This window comes from Apis florea, unplaced genomic scaffold, assembly GCF_048593485.1.
Source record: "Apis florea isolate Af1SG1 unplaced genomic scaffold, ASM4859348v1 contig_3170_pilon, whole genome shotgun sequence".
In the NCBI taxonomy this organism is placed as follows: Eukaryota; Metazoa; Arthropoda; class Insecta; order Hymenoptera; family Apidae; genus Apis; species Apis florea.
This window is the reverse complement of record NW_028256714.1, coordinates 10,797-31,759: the sequence shown is the minus strand read 5'-3', so window position 1 is coordinate 31,759 and position 20,963 is coordinate 10,797. Positions and strand designations below refer to the sequence as shown.

General features: G+C 33.0%; 1 protein-coding gene across 3 annotated transcripts in view; it reads left to right on the top strand.

Moving 5' to 3' along the window:
* Positions 1-18,968, top strand: part of Shrm (shroom) — a 168,936-nt gene extending 149,968 nt beyond the window's left edge. For all 3 annotated transcript variants that reach the window (XM_086909878.1, XM_086909879.1, XM_086909880.1), the window contains 6 exons: positions 6,992-7,613; positions 8,251-9,247; positions 10,725-10,869; positions 14,512-14,713; positions 14,973-15,239; positions 15,967-18,968. In XM_086909878.1, the coding sequence (XP_086766004.1) occupies positions 6,992-7,613; positions 8,251-9,247; positions 10,725-10,869; positions 14,512-14,713; positions 14,973-15,239; positions 15,967-16,218 (2,485 nt within the window). In that variant the 3' untranslated portion in view covers positions 16,219-18,968. The remainder of the gene's footprint in view (positions 1-6,991; positions 7,614-8,250; positions 9,248-10,724; positions 10,870-14,511; positions 14,714-14,972; positions 15,240-15,966) is intronic.
* The last annotated feature ends 1,995 nt before the right edge of the window (positions 18,969-20,963 follow it).

Sequence of the window (20,963 nt, the reverse complement as noted above, 5' to 3'; positions counted from 1 at the left end):
ATAGAAGAGAAAAAAATTTATTAGTTTTTTAATTTTTTATTTTTTATACTTTTTTTTTTATAATTAAAGATAGATGGTTAAAGATAGATTTTTTTTTATCATTTATCTTGACACTTGAAAACTTATAATCTTTTTACGTAGATAGGTGTTTCTTTGAACAAAAGAAAATATACGTATAAAATATTATAATACGTATAATATTACGTATAAAATGACATTAATATTATCTATCTATATTATCTATCGACGAGAACAAATTATTATAATAATTAATAATTAATTTATAATAATTATAATTATTAATATTATTTAAATGTTATGATAAATAAAATGATACATATATATATATATATATATGTATAAATTTAGTATATCGCCTTGTTAATTAACTTAGTTCTCCATCGTTATAATTCGTAGCGATCGATATATTTATATTTGTTATATATTTAATACAGATAAATACAATTTCGAATATTTGAAATCTAATCATTTTGATTTTTTATCCTTTTATCATATAAAATAATTTGACAATATTTGACAATATTTGAGTAAATGTACGACGTATGACGAAATTGATCGTTGGTCGTGATATTTAATAGTTTTATTTTCTATTACAAAGAAATATATCAACTAATATTTCGCGATACATGTGTAACACATGTGTAAATCACTTCGAAAATAATTGAAATGAAATTCAAATATGTATATCGATTTTCGAAATTCGAAACGAACTTTTAGAAATTCGAATGTTGGCTCGTTCGGATTAATATATATAACGGTATAACTTCATCCGGCATATTACTAATTCCTAGAACACATACGATTATTACGATACGATACGATAAATTTCCTTTCTTCGAAATAAAAATCTTCTATATCGATAAATATCGATTTAAAATCTTATCGATCTTATCATCGTTGAAAAACATGTAACTCTAATGAAAGGTGTGAGACATATGCGATAAGAAAGAGGGGTTAGTATGTTTGCATTGGAATTATCAACTCGTTCAGAATCGGTATCGTACGTATGGAGAGATAAACATTTAACGCTTCGAGTCCTCTTATAGATCGAAAGCGACCGGCCGTGAAATGCGCTGGTTACCATCGATTACCATGATATACCGCGACTACCGGTCGAAAGAAGCTGCGATCTTATCCCATCGATAATTCGGTTCGGTTCTTGCCTTCGATTCTACCAAACTGCGCCATTCTCATTTGTCTTGCAAATTTTTTTGACAAGCCACAATTGTTCGGCCCATGATTTATCGGTAATTTCGACTTAACAATCGAACGAGCCGCGAGACTACGTAATCGATTTTTTTATATTTTTTATCGTTTTTCGCGTTGCTTTTTTTCGATAGGCGAAACTTGAAAACAAAAAAATCAATTTACAAGAATTATTATTATATATTCAGATGTCAATCAAAGAATGAGCAAAAAGAAGAAAAAATGATTGATCACGGGACGTTTCGTATTGTTTTTATTTTATTTAAATTTACGGCTGAGAATTTGAACTAATCGTAGCAAATTTCCTAATACCGTTCTCTAATATAATTTGGTATTACAAAGAGAAATTGGATCGATAGAGTTTCGAAATTGAAAATGTTCGTCCTAAATGAACGTCCTAATCGATCGTGCTATTAATCTGGCCGAAGAATCGAATTGTCATTTTTAAAAACATTTCAGGATTTCTTCTTTGTTTGTGTATCCTTGTAGATAAAAAGAAAAACAAAGAAAAAAAAGAAAATAGAAGAAATATCATAGTTTTATCGGCTAAAAAAAAAAAAAAAATACTTTAACTTTTTCCATATTCGCGTCTTAATTTAATTTAATCTCTCGATCGCAATAGAACAAACTTAATGAATATCTACGTTTCGTTTACGAAAAAAAAGAAAAAAAAAAAAAATATGACGACACTTTTCTCTTTATTTTGTTACTCGCAATACATGCTTTATCCCTAGCTGTAATTACCCGTACTCGAGGGGAGGAGAAAAAAAAGAAAAGAGAAGAAACATGTGTCGTGAAAGAGATCCCATGCGTGTAAATCGTTACGTATGCTCATTACCATGAGTAACTTTCAAAGCGTGATATTCATATAGCTACGTGTTGCGATCGGAGTCGAGCAGTAAAATGGCTCGTTACTTATTTTTTATTTCGTTATTTTACGAACTAAGCTTATTATACCAGCTCAAGTTTAAAAATACACCGTACATTTATATCTCGACCGAAAGATAAGAAATTTGTAAAAAATATCTTTTTCGCGATACGGGTTTTTTCAGTTTTTTCGAAATTTTCCATTAATTCGAAAAAAAAAAAAATAAAAAATAATTATTAAAAGGAATTCATCGCATGATTCGAAGCGTTAACCATTTTTTAATCGTGATATAATTTCCAAGATGTAATATTTTAAGATTCAATTTGTAAAATGTAATGTATTTTTGCGCAAAATATTTTCCAAGTTTGAGTTTCTCTCTTAATTCGAAATATTTTTATTTACTTTTTTTTTTTCCACGATTAATTTTACCGTTATATCGCGCTATGTCGCTTCTTTTATCATCTATAATTATTCACGTCTATCAAAATTTATATATATTGAGAAATTTTTGCAACAAAACCATAATTTAAAACAATTTCTTTTAACAATATTCATTTTCGCGTTATATTACATACATTTTATACGTATATATATTTATCGCACACATAAATGTTTTAATAAATCAATAGAATCAATATTTTCATGTCATAATGATAATTAAATAGAAGTAAAAAAAAGGATAATGGTTATATAATTGTGGTGAAATTCTTAATAACACGTATTCATAAATTACGATTCATAAGGATATTTTTATACGTTACAACTTAAAACTTATTACCCTTAAAACTTATATTCTTGAAAGCATAATTTATTTCACGATATTATTTTAAATTCGTTTATTTAATTATATTAGAATATCGTAAGGAGATAAGAATATTATTATAATTTGCCATTCGATTATACGAACAAACTTTTAGGCAATTTTGAGAAGAACGGAATGGCTTTGTTCCAATGTTGTTTTATTATAAAAATTACTAATTTTTTTTAATATTATAATATTATTATAATATTTATCAAATTATAATAAAATATAATAAATCAAATCAAATCTTTTTACCATGTTTTTATGCGATTAAAAAATATTTAGACCCATTTTTTTTTTTTAAATTATAACTTTTGCATTGTATATCATTGTATACAACTGATACACGAACGCAATAAGAATTCGTTCATCTATTTTCTTCCGTAATGAATATTTCTTAAATTTAATTATTATCCAGATAGAAAGATTGGGCAGGTGACGGATAAATTTTCGCGATTGGTGAACGTAACAGGAAATCGCGATCTCTTATAGTCACGGTCTTCTTGTCTCCGGTGTTCGTTTACATAATTGTGCATATATCATTATAAAATGATATATTTCACGCTATCACGTGCCGATATTACGCAACGTTCAAGCGCTAACGTTGGGTTAGATTGCGTAAGACGCGATTTTACAACGAAAATAACTATTTTATTAATCGATCTTATTCGATAAATCACAGAAAGGAAGAAAAGCAGATGCGCACAAATTGTTGAATCGAAATACGTAGAGGATGATGCGACGCGTAACAACATTTCGCGGAAGCGATTCGCATACTCGAGGAGAGAAAGAAAGAGAGAGAAAGATTCGAGATAGGTAATTTTTTTCTTTCCAAGCTCTCGTTCTCACGCTCAACTACGCTTCGCGAATGATCGAGAATCAAATAGAACGCCGATCTCTCATGAGATCCTTCTTTTCTCTTTGTCGATCAACTTTCGATCCACCGTTTTCAAATCGTTTTTTAATTTCAACGAAGTTTCAAAGTATGATGGCGCGTTTAAATGAATAAGTGTTCGACAAGGATACTCGTTTTCAACTTGATCCGTTTTTTCTATATATCGAATTAATCGCGTTTTTCTCGATATACTACTTCGTAATAGGGATGTCAAATTATTGCCTGTTAAAGCGATTTTATTTTCTGGATATATGAGAAAAAAAACATTTTGGAAAATATAATATTTTGAAAGAGAAGCGATAAATTTTTTAAAAATTGATAGTTAAAAAAATTGAAAATTGTTGGACTCGTTCGAAGCTTTGTATTTTTTCTTTTGTCAAAATTATAACGAGTTGACCGGTGCTTTACTCCCGACCGAAAATTCGGTGTCGAATCGACCACGTGATTAGAATCGAGACGCGAATTTTACTTTCGTCCTTCCCTCGAATCACCTCGTTACGGCAAAAACTTTCTTTTCCGCCGGCAACCACGTACATTCCTAACCAGAACGAGACAGAAATCCGTGTGAATTCTTCTAATTCTTTTGGAAGCTCTTAAAAAGAAAAATTTCTTTCTTTATTTTTTTCATTTTGCTCATTCTTCATGAACGACGCGAAAATCGTAAAATCATTCTTTAGAACTTGTTTTTTTTTTCAATAAATACAATAATTATAATTACAAACATGAATTAATCTAAATTATTTTAAATGATATATCTTTATCATTTCAATGTGAAAAATAAAAGAAATTTTAAATAGCGATCGTATTTCGTTTCTAAAATATTTTTACTGCAAAATCTATGTATAATTTTTAAATCTATAATATATATTTAAGGTTTAAAAAAAAATTTTTTCCAAAACATAGATATGCAAGAGCAAGATAAATTAAGATTATTGTTGCCAAGCTTTATTTGCCAAGATTTATATTTAACATTTATTGCTAAATATTACGTTGGAGATTGGATTACCGATAATGTGAATTATACTTGTAATAAATTTTAACCTTAATAATTTGAAATAGAATCCCAGGAATGAATCAGTATATGTATAATCCATCGTCCTATAATAAAAATATCAACGTAAAAGAATAATAAAAGATTAGAATTTTTCTTATAATCATAAACAACAAAGTCACGTTTGATCGAGCAAGTTGTGCATAATCGATTAATTCGAGAAAGCGATTCGAAGCTTATTAACCGTTTTTTCGCGTTATTTTTGTCGCGTATCGTACGTACGATTCAAAGTACGTACTTATATTCGGGCCGTAAATTCGGCATGCAACGACGATGTACTTACTTACATATTGACAGTCGAAGCATGACAATATCAGCCCAGATTCGATCACGAAACGAACAAATTTGACATAGATATCGGAAAGAGCAATAACATCGATCGATACTTTGGCAAAAAATCAAAGCTCTCCTCTTCCTTCTCTTCCTCCTCGCCTCTCCCCTCGTATTTCCCGCCGTAGTCGGTTATCAATTAATGATAAGTCATCGGAGATATCGGTCTCACCCGAACAACAATGATCACTTGGAAATAATAGTCATCACTTTCAATTCTCAAGAAAGAAACGATCTACGACGATAGGCGCGTTACATCTTACATTTTGATATTAGATCAAAATACAAAATTCAATTTTGTTTTTTCTTTTTTATCTTTTTAACGCGTATCAAATATTGTTATATAGAAGAAATAAATTAATATTCGTCTAGAGAAATATATATTACAAGATCTTTTCTCTTCGCTAACAAAACGTTTCATATGTTTCGAATCTGGTAACAGATGTTATACTTTCCTTCCGATAACTTTCGCACGAAACGCGGTTTGCATAATACCATCTAATCATGTTGGACGAATAAAAAGAACGATGATCGATGCTCGATCGTTGATCAGAATCTCGGCTCAATTTCCACACACGCGCGCGCGTGTTCGTGGAAAACTGGCGGTGAGAAAAAATGGGATTTAAACGGGAACGCTTGAATTGAAATTCACGCTGATGCGATATCTATCTCGTTTATCCTCATCGTATTTACGAAATCCGATCAGAAGGCGTTCGCGAATCGGCGACATTCGTTCGATCGATCAATCACATAATCGCGATTAATCGACGCGGATGCGTTTGTTGGTAAGAATTTCGCAAGCGAACGACCGAACAATGGATCACTTTTACTCTCGGCAAAAGAGCACTTTGTTCCATTCGTGGAAGCACGATCGGTTCGGCAAATTACATACGCTAATTCCATGCCATTTATTCGCCGATATGGGAAGAAATTACAACATAATGCGTATTCGATAAAAGGGATATATACCAACATATAGATATATTTACATTTATTAGAATACAATAATATATAAATATAATAATATAATAAATAAAGAAAGATTTGTTATGATCAAGTTACAAAATTATAGTTATCACGATTATTAATCGTAAAATATTAATTTTTGCGTCACGTTGCTCTATTTTTGCACCTGTATTTTCGTTGGATGAACAATATCACAACAAAATTTTCAGGCATGATGGTGGATAATTAAATATGAACAATGATATTAATTATAGTATTTAAGTCAATAATAATACGTAAAATTAAAAACTAAAATTGTAACGTTAAAATAATAATTAAATTAAATTAATAAAAAATGAATTATAATTTGTAGCTTATAATAGATTTTATAAATATATAATAAATACTAGCGAATGTTGCGATAATTAAAATTAAAAACGTTCTGACGAGTGTGCCGTAAAGGAGATTTAGTTTTTTATCGTTTCCATGATTTCATCGCTTTGTTTCAAAAAGTTAGTGTCGATTAATACGCATTAGTATCAAATATCGTTACTTTTGTCACGTGCGATCAGTCTTCTTATAGATACAAATGTAACAATTCTGATTGTTATATTGAAAATATTTCTAAACAAGAATTTGAATAAATGTTTATTATTTGTTAATTATTCATAATTATTTAAATGTAACATAAATACTTTTGAAAAGATTGTTTTTTTTTGTACATACTTATCCTTAATTAATTATTTATTTATACATTTTCGCGATTATTATTCGAATCAGATTTTATCATCGCTTTATAAATAAGTTGGATCTATCGTTTGTGATCAATCTTTCACCACGATCTTTTAACATTGTCCGATTTTCTGGTTACAGAAGTCAATCGAAGGCCTCTTATCTGGCATATCGGCGAGAACGAGGTGCGCCTGATACCGAAGGTAGTTACAAGAGAACCATGTCACCGACATCTCGTTTAGAGGATTGGCCACCGCCACGGGATCACGACGATCCGGTTCTTCTTCGTGTCACGCCTCATCATCCGTTGCAGCATCATCACCATCATCATCATAATAATCACCATCACCAGCAACAACCGGAGCTTTCCAAATCGCACAGCGTGGACGCTCTTCATCACCGGTTGGAAGAACGGTCGACGCAACAACATCAACAACAACAACAACAACAACAACAACAAAACTCGGCCGAGATGATTGGAAAGTTATCGCACGATTTGAACAAGAAATTGCAAGTGAATGATGCGAGATCGCGAACCAGCGAGAATAATAATAACGATAACCTGGAGGACCGACATCAGCATCATCACCACCATCATCATCATCATCATCATTATCATCAAGAGAAGAGGCACGATTATGAGCAGCGTAAGGAGCGACAGTCGCCTCAAAGTATCGAAGTTCTTAACGACAGGAATCGACAATTGGAACGAGAACGCAGGAAATTGGCGGCTAGTTGCGAGCCTTTATCTCAGAACAGAGAGGTAATAATTTCTATTAACAAATTTGTTTCCGACGCATCCTCGATGATTCGAATATTTAATAATATGGATATTATTAATATGAACGACTGATATATCGTACAATTTCATTTATTCAAACTTGATCCGTTGAAAAGAAATTTTAATTAAGTATTTATAGATCGATCACTTTTAAATTTATATTTTTATTTTTATTATTTGGACAAAATTATAAATCATGAGAGAGAGAGAGAGAGAGAGAGAGAGAGAGAGAGAGAGAGAGAGAGAGAGAGAGAGAGAAGAGAGATGAACAGAATAAACAATGTTTCGACAAATGAAATTTTACCATTTTTAGAGGGATCAATAAAATAGAAAATAATATTTATGAATAATGTGTGCCGATTAAATATGAATAAGAACAAAAAAATATCAGAGAGTATGATATTTATCGTTTCGATTTCTATTGGTTTCTCTTATTTCTTCCTTGATTATTACAATAGTAAAAAAATGTATAGGATCAATGGATGAATTAATAATTAATAATATAATAATACAATAAATATATTATATTGTAAAATATAATAAAATATATTTATTCGTAATAACTCGAATTTTAAACCAAAAAAAAAAAAAAAAAACTAATCTAACAAATTACAATTAGAAACAGAATCGGAGTATGGAAGTACCTTCTTCGGTGATCGAAGAAAACTTGTTTCGCGAACGAAGCGCCACCATCGAGATGACCTCACAGAATATCGAACTTTTGAATCGACGTAACGAGAAGAGAACAAACGCTACGTCGACATCGACCAGCACGATCACCACTTGTATCACGACATCGTCAACAACTACTGCAATGACGATCGCAACTGATAGTTGTTGGCCACGCGGCCACGAGGTGCAGAGTTCCATCGAAGCGTCACCTGTTTCGGAAAAACCTACACCACCGACTAGTTCTCCTCCAAAATCACCGGATCAAGTGGAAGGAGATAGTTCAAGAGGGGCTGTGCCCAGACGATCCGGAAGCTGTTCTAGTTCTTCCTCCTCCTCCTCCTCCTCCTCATCCGGCAGATCCTCGGATCCCCGTATCTCACCGCGAAACTTGTCCAATAGTTTTTCCAAGAACGAGAATTCTTTCCTTAACAACAGAAAAGTCTCGAGCCCCACTCAAACGGATAACACTGGTTCTTCGAATATATCCAGTTCACCTGTTCGCTCGAATCAAACGAAAGAGATAGAGTTGCGAATGGATAAATCCTCTTTATCGAGCAAATCCAGATCAGGAGGAAGATCTTCGACTTCTTCCTCCGTATCAAGCTCCGTATCGAAAGCTTCCTCCTCGTCGTCATCAAGAAATTCTCCGGTCGAAGAGGACGTGTCGTTTTCTGCGATGTCGCCATGCGTATCACCTCAGCCGGGAATAGAAGGATTGACACTGTTACAACGTACGGAGGTTGTGCTTCGAGTGAATACGGCTACCAGTGACGTTGCGTCACAGACAGATATTCCAGAAACAACAGAGATCGAATCGTCATCAGTCAAGATTCGAGAAATTCTTCTTTGCAGAAAGAAATTGCCAGAAGAGATCGAATGCGAGGAATTGGGTCGAGACTTGGCGAGTCAGCTCAATCCGAACGATAAGCTGGTACCTCTTCTAGGTAAGTGTATATGTATATAGGAACATATAAACGTCGATCAGTAGCTTCGAACAATACCGTTAGTTCACGATTTAATGTTTAATTTAATTTAATGTTTTGATTTTTAGTTGTGAATATCTTTCTACATCTTTCTGTTCGACTACATGTTCGATTAATATAATTATATTATCGATATTAATTTTTATTAATTTTGCGAAACTTTTTACTTAATAACATATACAACAAATTACATATGGAGTAATTGTTTTTCATTATTATAATATCATATATCATAATTCGAGACATAAATAAATCCTTGATATGTCAATTATTCTTTCATTTTTTAAAATACGTATAATTTAAAAATTAAAAAAACGATAAAAATTTCGCACAAGATTCTCTATTAAAACAGAAATTACCGGAAAAAATATATTTATATATAATTATATATAATCCATTATATTTATACTTTTATTTAAAAAAACTCGAATTTTTGGATTTGGTTTGGATTTCCTTATATAACACCTTATGAACTTTTGACTGACAATATATTTGTCGTATTTTTCCATTCTTTGAGAACTTTGAGAATTCATTTTAAAATTAATTCTATATTATTCGTTCGTTCAATAAAACCTATGCAAGATACATCGATTAACAATCTTCACGTTTCCATCGGTAGCTTATCGCGAGCAAGGCAAATTTAGCCCAGCTAATGTCATCGTCAGCTTCGATCCTCTTGTTCGAGAATTTTATTATTCACACGATAATAAGACGTAGATAAGATACATACCTACACGATCTAGTTTGCTCGTACCACGCGTCTGTTGATAGCTGTTGATGCGTCATCCGCGACGAGGTGGAGTCCATTGGCCGGGCCGACGACCTTTTATTTTAATAAGCGTTAAACCAATCGACCAGTCAACCGTGTTATTCAATTACGTTGTTGTTATTGTCCCTTGTCTCCATTCCTCTCGATAGAGGAACGTGCACACACGTTTTATGGCTTCCACGTGAATTCCAAGCATGTGTAGAAATTTATACGCATTCATACGTATTAAAAAGAAATTAGATTAAGTTTAAAATAATTTTATTAATCAATCAATCTAAACTTGAATTTAGATTTTTTTTTTTATCCATCTCGAGATAGATCTCTTGTATAAAACATTTTCTAATCCATTCAATTTGAATCTTTTCCATTATTGAACACGAGTATTTTCATAACCATTTTGCTTCCTCCTTGTCGAAAACATTGTGAATTCCTTTTCCATTTTGCAAAAATTGAATCGTAAGAAATGTATCACACGGTTGGAAATACAAATTTTTAGAATATATTTCAAACATATAAACAGAGAAGTGGTAAGTAAAATTATTATATTAACGTAGAAGAGCAAAACTACCTTGAAAAAAAAAGATAAAGTTATATTTAGATTAGTTTGTTGTTCAAATTTTTATAAATATCGTCCGTTTTCTTTTCGATCACACTTCGTTTTTCCATCAGTTCCAGCTCCAGAGCATAAAAAACCCACAGACTATGTTACCGGTCTGTTCAGGATAGAAGCGACTCTACATCCGCGACCCAGACATCGATTGTCTCTCGAAGAACCAATGACTCCTTGCTCGGAGAATGGAGATGAGGAGAAAAAGTGAGTATTATTATTATTATTATTATTATTATTATTATGATATATATTATTATTAATTTTAGTAATTGAAGATTTTTTCTTTGTAAAACTTGTTGTTATCAAATAGATTCGTATGCGAGTTATATGAATATATAATATTTCATAATATTTTTTTTTATTTCGAGAATATATCGTATCAAAATTTTGAATATTAAGAATAATAAAATCATTTTATCATTTTATCATTTCAATTTATTATTAAAGAGTATTAATATGTAATAATAAAAAATAAAAAAAAATAATACTTGATTAAATTATACATACATATGTATATTAAATACGCATTTAAAAAAATATTTCAAAAATCTAAGCATCGAAGTTTAAAATATTAAATATATACGAATATAATGACGTATAAAATTCATGTTTATCATTTTGTAACTTGATAATCTTGATAATAGCCTCGAAAGAAATATATTATAGAAAAAAATCGTATATATACAGCGAGCGGCATTCGATGGAAACGATTATACAAAATTCTGTAATTTCCATAATTCTAAACTCATGCTTTCTCAGTTATCCGCACCATTTCCTCTCATTATCGTTACATAAATGTTAACTAATCGTTCCAAGACGTAATCGTACACAACGTCTATATTTCATACAAGTTGATCCAGATATTTGCAGATCTATTGCTATTCACTTTCACCCAACATCTCGATCACGCAAAATTTTCCCAAATATCTCGGATTTCTATCTATATCGGACATGTAGGATGATTTTTTCGTCAGTGAATTTTCGCCAGAAGCGAATTATCTTATTTTCCTTTCAATGAAAATTAGTGAAAAGTATTGGCAAAAGAATTATAATTATCATTTCATGAATTTTTATCATTGATGAATTTCAAGATGTTTTAACCATGATGAAATGATATCGAAGAATTTTCTTCTTTTTTTTTTTTCACGATGGATCGCGAATAAGAAAAAGATCAAAGAGATCGATCTTCTATCGAAGAATAAATCCATTATTAATCGACGAATAACTCTTATGTGGGCGTGATTGTGAGATTCCTAGCCGATCATCGTTAGAAAAGAGCTCCATTACTGTTGGGATTTAATTGTCGTTTTTAAATGATGAGCGTCGAATTTGTGACACAAGCTAATAGCTGGACAATAATGTTGGTGAGTTTATAGTTTTTGTTATTGTCGTGGATGTTTCTATCGTTTATAGAAATAGGTGGAATATATAAGCCAAACTCGATTGTAAAGTTAATTAATCGGTCAGGTATATTCTTTTAATTTTAATTTATTTGAGAATTACATTGATTTAAAGGACCGAAAGATTAACAACTAAAAAAAAAAAAATTCATCATTTATGACATGTCATAATAATCATCAAGTGAACTTTTTATATCGTCCTAATTCTAAATGGTCAAAGGCTATATAAAATTGAAAATTTCAAATCGCAAGAATAACGAAGGATTGGAAAATATTTCTCGATTAAGTCCATAAACGTACTCGAATACCTTTTAAAGCCATCGGTGATTAATTCTATTCGAGAAACGAGTTTTTTCCCGTCAATCTGAAATCATCCGGTCTAATAGTGGACAATATTTCCTCCGGCATATGCCGAGAGAAAGTATCAAAGGCGCAAGACGGTTGCGTAACTAACCATAAATGATATTGTTAGACTAGCTACTTGGTGGTCTACGCATCATTTCGTCCGCCAGTCTGCCACGAACGAGCGGTGACATCGTTTCGCTCGATTCTTCACTTCGCGGTTTTCGTCACACATTTTTCAATATAACACGCGAACGTTTAGCATGGAGATCAAAGATACGGAGAAGTATAAATTAAAATCAAATTCCCCTTTCATAATATAATAAAATCTCTATATATATTTGACTATTATTATATGACTATTATATATTATATTATATATATATATATATATATATGTTTGTACATATATGTATGTATATATAATGGCAAATCTCTCAATTTTCTTTCTCCAACAGAATTTTGAATCAATTTAATCGAATTAGTCGATTAAAACATTTTTCACGATTTTTTTTTCTTTTCGTTTTGTTTACTTTCGATTTGTTTGGTAATCCTAGGAAATTTATATGATTATTCTTATTTCTTCTAATTTCTTCTTATTCTCTTATATTTGCTCTCACTCGATTAGATTTTTTTCTTTCTTCGTCACCGTATGATAATTAGCAAAACATTTTCATCATCTCTCTTACCTATTCTTTCTACTCGGAGGTATCAAAGTATCTCAAGTACTGTAAAAATGTACTGTATCTCCGAACTGATCTTCTCTCTCGAACACGAGTTCATCGTCCATCACGTATATACGACCTACAATCGTTCCGTCTAACCAACGTTTTCCTCTGGTAATTTCCAACGGTAAAACGTTGTTTCGTTGACTGGAAGTAGATTGACTTATTGAAGCAAGAGAATTTCTTACCACACCCTGGTAGAACAGAAACGCTTTCGAAAGTGGTCACGGGTGGTTTCTTGGACCGCGGCACGCAAAATCCACACGAAGTTTAGCGATCGTATTCGCAATAGCATCCATTTCCTCTTTTCATTAATTGCTTTTGATCTTTCGAGCGAGCGAGCGAACCAAGTGAGACATGATAGCAAATCAACCAGATCGCTCTTCGAATCATCGGAAATCACCAAGTTTTCTATTTCTTATCACTTTCTCTTCTTTTTTGAAAAACTTTCTTTTAATGTTATACATTTATTTGTCTACGAATGATATATATAATAGTTGCATCTTGATCGGATGTGTCTTTTGTTCGATATTGTTCCGAATTGTTATTCAATCGTTATTGCAAAGATCAAATATCAAATATCGATTCGAACGAAATTTGACAAGTGAAATTGAAATTACTTTTTCAAAAACGAATCAACGATGACTCAACGAATATATCAACACACCGAGTGCGATATGGATGCGCTCGATTTTTATAAACTTTATAGTTATAATTTTTCACGAGAAAAAAAATCTCAAAAAAGATCTTTAGAAATAGAGCGATGATTTACAGATACTTTTTAACATTTATTTTGAAATATATATATAATTATTTATGCTTGCTCGCTATACATCGACTCGTGAGAAAAAGTTATTTCATTTTGAAATATTTGGACACTTGGACAATGATATATTCAAATATCATAATAATTAAATAAAATAAAATAATTTACAAGAATTGGCGTTTGATCGATCGAAAGCGCAAATTTTCTAGATAGAGACATATCATTTCGTTGAATTTTGTGGAAATCGGCGAGAGTCGTGTCTAATATTATTTCTCTTATCATTCGATCGTTTGACGATTTGATGAATCGGAAACTTATAACGATACGATTTGTGACGTTGATCTCATCGCGACAAGAAACGCGTTTGAGATTATATCAGGATAGTAAATCATTCGCGAGACATACCCTGTTCCTCGAAACAGTGTCGATCGATCGATCGAATCGTGAGTCATGCTTGCGGATTATGCAGTCGGTGTCGTCTACGATCATGCGAATCTTATATTCGGGGATTGTTGCGATACCATAAAAATTGCCAAGATTGCGATATCCAATCGTCGATAGCCAATCAGATGCGAGAGGAAGGACTTAAAAATAAAAATGATCATTATTGCAGGCACGAGTCGATACCCTCGACTCCGTTATCGGCGGATTCAACCAGTCCTCTATCCCCAACGTCCGCTTATTTCACCACGTCCGAAGGAAAGGCAAGGTTTCTCACGAGATATTCACGCGACATGATTGTTGAGGGATCGACGAGACAGGAAGATGTGCCGCCTATCATTCCAACAAATAGCCTTGATCTCAGACAAAAAAAGGTATATTGGATAAAATCATTATAACAAGATAGTTTTTATTTTATCGAAAATTTCATTCTTGAATGTATTCGTGTTCTAATATTGTCCTTATCCTTTTTATTATTATTTTTTTTTTTTTCATTCAATATAACATCCAATGAACATCCTTTAACAATGAAATTGAAAACAATCGTTTTAAAAGTCGAACTCGGAAGTCGATCTCAACTAATTCCATTCCGTTCAAACAAACGAGCTGAAATTTATTTGATTTTCTTTATAGGAGGAGTTGATGATGAGTCTAGACAAGAAGCTTGTAGTCCTGAGAGCCGAACAGGAAGCAGTTCGCGAAGAGGGAGAGGTGAACGAGGCTTTGGGAGCAAGAGTCGCAACAAGGATCACAGCTGTTGCTCGACCGGCGGAAGCGTCCAAGTATCGGCTGCACGTGGAGGAAGTAGGCAAGATCACGAGTCTTCTTCTCGGTTTGAGTGGCAGATTAGCTCGAGCTGAGAACGCTCTCTACGGAATGCCGGCAGAACACGCGGAAAGGGTGGGTATTATTCAATTTTGAACGCACGAATATTAATTTTGAAAACCTGTGGAAACACGCGCGTACGAGGCAAGATCATTCGTGTTCGATCAAGCGGAGTGACGGTAATTTGTGATTCGAGTGAGAATCGTTTCGAATAATAAATTGGAAAAACGGAAATAAAATAAATATATGCTTTTAATTGATAAATTAATTAATCAGTATTCTTACATCGACTCGATACGATAATATAAACCGAATTATAATCGTTAAACAAGAAGAACGAAAAATACAAATATAATTATTTGCGCGAGTGACAGAAATTATTCGTTTCGATTCGTTGGAGAGATCTTGCGTAATATATTTAGATTTTACGTTAATACGTTGTACAATTAACGTATTAAAATTATAAACAAAATTTTTTTTACGTCAAAGAATGGATAGAGGTATATTCAAAATTGTATTTATTTTTAATAAAATAATCTGAATTCTCAACACTCAAATTTCTTTCTTTTTAGAATACTTTTTTCTTTTTTTTTTAAAAACGTGGTTTTAAAAATATCTTGTTTTTGATTTTAATAAGCATCGTTCAATATATTATTTCCAACGTACGTTTCTACTCTATTTCATATTCGATTCGCAGTCTAAGCTCTATTTTCGATATACATTCATGTATCTTAATTAATCATGTGAATTGAAAAAATTCAAATTATCTTTTTAACAATCTTATTTTTTTTTTTATTCGCAGAAAATACTCGAGAGCAAGAGGGATAAGTTGATGGATCAACTCGAAGAAGCGAAGATTCTGAAGAGTAATATCGACAAGCGTAGCGTGAACGTGTCGACGATCCTGTCCAAGTACCTGAACGAGGAAGAATTCGCGGATTATCAACACTTTATCAACATGAAGGCGAAACTGATCGTGGACGGCCGGGAGATTCAAGACAAGGTGAAGCTCGGGGAGGAGCAACTAGCCGCGCTGAGGGAAGCGATCGATTAGTCCAGTAAAGCGACGCATGATTACCATCCGTGTGCTTCTTCAAGCATAATAATGTATTCTTTTATATATATAGGATGTAGGAAAGAACACGCGAAAAGATTCAAGATATTTCGCAACGATTTGTTTTGGAAACGATCTTATTATTCGTGTGTGCGTTCGAGTCAATGAATCGAACGTGATAATCTTAGAAAATAGGTGTATCGATAACTTGAAATTGTATTTCTTTTTTTTTTTTTTTTTTTTCATTTTTTCATTTTTTTTTTTTAAACACGCGTTACATTGTACACGTTATATATGTCTTTTAAGTCTTGGATGGATAAAAATCGAGAATTTCATCATATCGTGTTTTTACGCGGAAGTAAAATCACTGGTCTCATGGCTGCGAACGATCTTAAAGATCGAAGCATGATCCAGAGACGGCCTCGAATGCCTAGTCGTTGCCGATCTCCCTCTCTCCCCCATTGACTGTATCGTGTGTGGTCCGAACAAGGATCGAGAATAGAATATGTCGTAATAAGTGTCACTAATAACGATACGTAAATACGGTGATAAAGCGATCGAACGAAGGGAAAATTTTCTCGTTTCTTATTTTCTCGTTATTAGAAAATTATACGATACGAAACGATCGTCTTTTTATTCGATTCGAATCAAATTACCGTGATTAACGCGAACTTACCGGATGACATGATACACAAAGCTCGAAAAACAGATCGCTCTCACGCGTTCCGTTCGTGGTAGAGCGTGGACGAACGTAATAAATAAATAAAAGCAAACAACTGTACAGCGTACAGATTTTTCCATTATACGGTTAGCATAATGTCAGTCGTGGAACTCGTCTCGAGGAAAGATTTTTGACCTAGAACCTTACTTCTGGTGCCTTCTTATATACGATATGTGATATAAAGGGTAAGGATAATACTATATTCGTATATCCGAAACAATACAGGCAAGCCAAGTGACGTTATAACATGTATATAATTATAAAAGATAAGAGAAATTAGTATTTAAGCCGATGAGTGTAATGTAGGAAACACGCGATACACATATATCCATACAAACACACAGGTAGACGTATGCGCGATGATACATTACACGTGCGCGGATGCAGACATCCATTCAAAATGATTATACACGCTCACGTATACAGTGATTACTATTTTTTATGTTTTTGTTCTAATCTCGGAGACTCTCGGAAGCCTCTATGACGCTTGTGATCTTACTTATTTCTCTACGACTGTACCAAGGACTCTCGAAAACAAATGTGTCAAAGATAAATCGGAACTCCTATTTCGAGCCTCCTTGGTGGTTTTGCGAAAAATTTTATGCCTCGGTCATTTTTCAATCGTTTTTTTATCGTTATTTCTTTTTCTCTGCCTTTAAATATTTTTTTTTTATTATTATTATTATTATAATACACCCTACATCTTGCGTACACCACATCCTTACCTTCTTCGCTTCGACGATCGTCCCGTGGTGATCACGCTCAATCTCGACGACGAATCGCAGAACGGAGAAGACGCGACAGAAATTCGAAGCGAAGGAAATTCCTCCGGTTTTTTGAGCTCGGTAATGAAATACTTACTCGTAGACTCAAAAATTCCGAGACGGAGTCTGTCCTCTGTTACTCGTTCCAGCGAAAAGTTGGTGGCAAAAATTACGTAACTTTTTAGCCAAGTTTTAAACGAAAAACAAAAATAATATCATTTTTAATTTACATTTCGATCGTTAGTTGGCGAAAATAGAGCGAAAACCGAGATTAAATTGAAATCTGTATCGTTTATTTCGATAGATGGTTCGATATATCCGGTTATATCGTTATCATTTATTATTATATGAATTTCAACATCGTTTAAGAATCACACGGATCGAAATGATATCGAAACCGAAATGGAATTCGAACGCATACGAAACGTATCAACGAATCGCGTTGATACCGTTGAAACAGATCGAAAATGATGGTAAATCGGAGAATAATCGAAGCTGATCGAATCGTTTCGCAGAGGACGAGCAAAACGAGCACACAAAATTCGTATCGCGCGTGAAAGACTGAGCACAGGGCATAAAATTTTGCAACAACATTATAGTCAGTTTTTGTTCCTCGTTTATTTTTCGATCGTTCGCAAGATACCGCGCTGATACGGCAGCGATACTGTAATCTCGCCGCCCGAATAACCACATTTCGTAACGCGTTTGCAAGCAGCGTTACAGCGTCCCGTCATTCATCGTGGTGATACGCGGAAAATTGTATATAACAAATCCATTTAATTTGAGAATAAAGTAAACGAAAAAAAAAGGGGGGGGGGGAAAAGAAAAAGGAAAAAAAAAGGAAAAAAAGAAGAAAAAAAAGAAAAAAAAATGAAAGACTTGGACGAAAAAAATGATAAAGAAACCATGGTGCTCTGCATAATCTATTTTTTACGAAAAAAAAAACGTTCCATTAACGCGTAGGATATATTTACCAAGTATGCTAAGTTCGTTCAATATTTAATAATAACTGTTGTTTTCCTCTTTCGTGTACATATTCTTTACAAGCATAAACAATATTAGTTTTAATGCGACGCGAGGAGGACCGGTTCGATGGAACAATCCACACGCTGCACACACGCGTCACATATATGTAAGCGGCGACGATAGGTCATCGCGTTAGTCCGACAATATTATCGCATATTTCGAACGTATCACGAAATCATTACGACAACTATCTTTCTCAAACTCGCTTGCAATAATAAATAATACCAGTTGAAAATTAACCGGCATCGTTTATTTTATACCGAACAATCTTTAATATTTTTTTGTTTTATCAATAAATAAAACAAAAATTTGGAATCATTTCTTTCTTTGAAAATGAAATTAAAGAATATTATAGGATATTCTCCATTCCTCGATTATATCGAAATACGTCCTTTCCGTTCCGCGTTCGGAAATCGATTACGTTTAGTCGATACGTGTAGAATAACAATTGGAAGAATATTTGGTTCGTTTCGTATTCGGAAATGGATACGTACACAATAACAATCGACACGACATCGCGTCGGGATTCACGTTCGCTATAATATATCCATAAGATTATTAATTTTTATTTCATTTTATCAATTTATCAATCGTTATTACGGTGTCTTTTTTTTTTCTTTTCTTTTTGTTTTACGTTACATTTTGTAGATTTTTTTAATCGGAATACTTTTGGTTTTTCGAATAGTTTAATTTTTTTTAAAGATATCTTTTAGTACATTTATAACAAATTTATCGTTTTTTTTTTTATTTTTTGGTGCGTTTTTATAGTTTGAACGATAATAGGAAATAATTTTAATTACTATAATTTTTTTTGGATATTTTGGTTGGTATTTTTGATTTTTGTTTTACATTTAGAATGGACATTAAATCGTTGGGTATAATTTTGAATGGTTTTTTTCTTTTTCGATAATGGAAGAATTTTTACATACCGGAACACACTGGACGAAGTAAAGGAGAAAAAAAAGAAAAAAAAGAAAAAAAAATAGAAAATAGGACGGAAATTAAATTTCTTAAAAAAGACATGGAAAAATAGATGAAATTGGAAGAAAATAGTGAATAGGCGATGGACAAACGACGCAGGAATGGTCCTCGAATGGATTTTACGGGTTAGTACGGAGTTTCTTCTTTCTTCTTTTTTTTAAATAAAAATGTTTTTTTTTTTCCGGCGATGGAACGACGAAAACGATCCGGAAAAATGAAAAATAATTTTCATAAGAATATTCCGGAGTACCTTAAAAAGCCAAAAATTAGAAGCTCCCGTTAGAGGGGCTGTGGCTAAGTCGGAACGCTGCTTCTTCCGCACGCGAAGAACTCGGGTTCGAGACTCGTTCTCGAAACTCGAGTTTTTTCGCGAGCGACGGACAACTTCTAAACTTGCCACGAGGGAATGACCCTCGGTGTCTTTCTCCCGCTCTAAGGACTTGGGAAGTCACTCTCTGGTCTAGGGGGTTTTTCACCCAGGAGACCACTCTCTCCGGTCCGGGGGGTGTCCCCCGGGCCGGACTCGAATTTTGGAGGAGGCGCTGGCGGAGGTTAGACGGGGAGGGTTATATCGGGTCTCTCTTACCTGCTTTTGCTCCCGGGTACAGGGCCACGGGCCGTGGCTCTATTCCTTCGGCTCGACGTTAGCTAAATGGCGCGGAAAGGTATCAAGTGTCTTCCGGTAATAGGAGAAGAAGCTCCGTCGGCACGGAATCAAAGAAAGCGAGAGAGGAAAGAGAAAAGGAATAGGATCTTTCTTTTTTCGATATTAACAAAATATAAGTTTAAAACGGGGAAAAGAGAAAGAGAATATAATATTTATGGCGTGCACAGAGATGGAATGGAAATTTGTAATTTTAATACGTCACAGAACATAGAGTCGACCGAAATTTTATCGATAATTTTAAGATCGAACACTGGCAGCAGTATCACGATTTCACGATACGTGCAATTAGGTACGATTAAGAATTAAAATATATGGATTCAGTTAAATTCGCATATTTTATTTATCGTTTATCATCGCGTAACGAAAGAACATGAGAATTAAAGGAAAGAAAAGAAGATTTAAGAATTACGGTTAATAAGAAGGAGAGATAAGTTTTAAACGGAAATTAAAATTAAAGAAAATTTATTAGGAGAATATTTAAAGGAAACAGTGGAAGAAAAAGAAAAGGATTGGTAATTGGAATATTTAATGGAAGATAGGAAGAAGAATGGAATTTAGAAGATAACGATTCCGTCTAGGATATTTA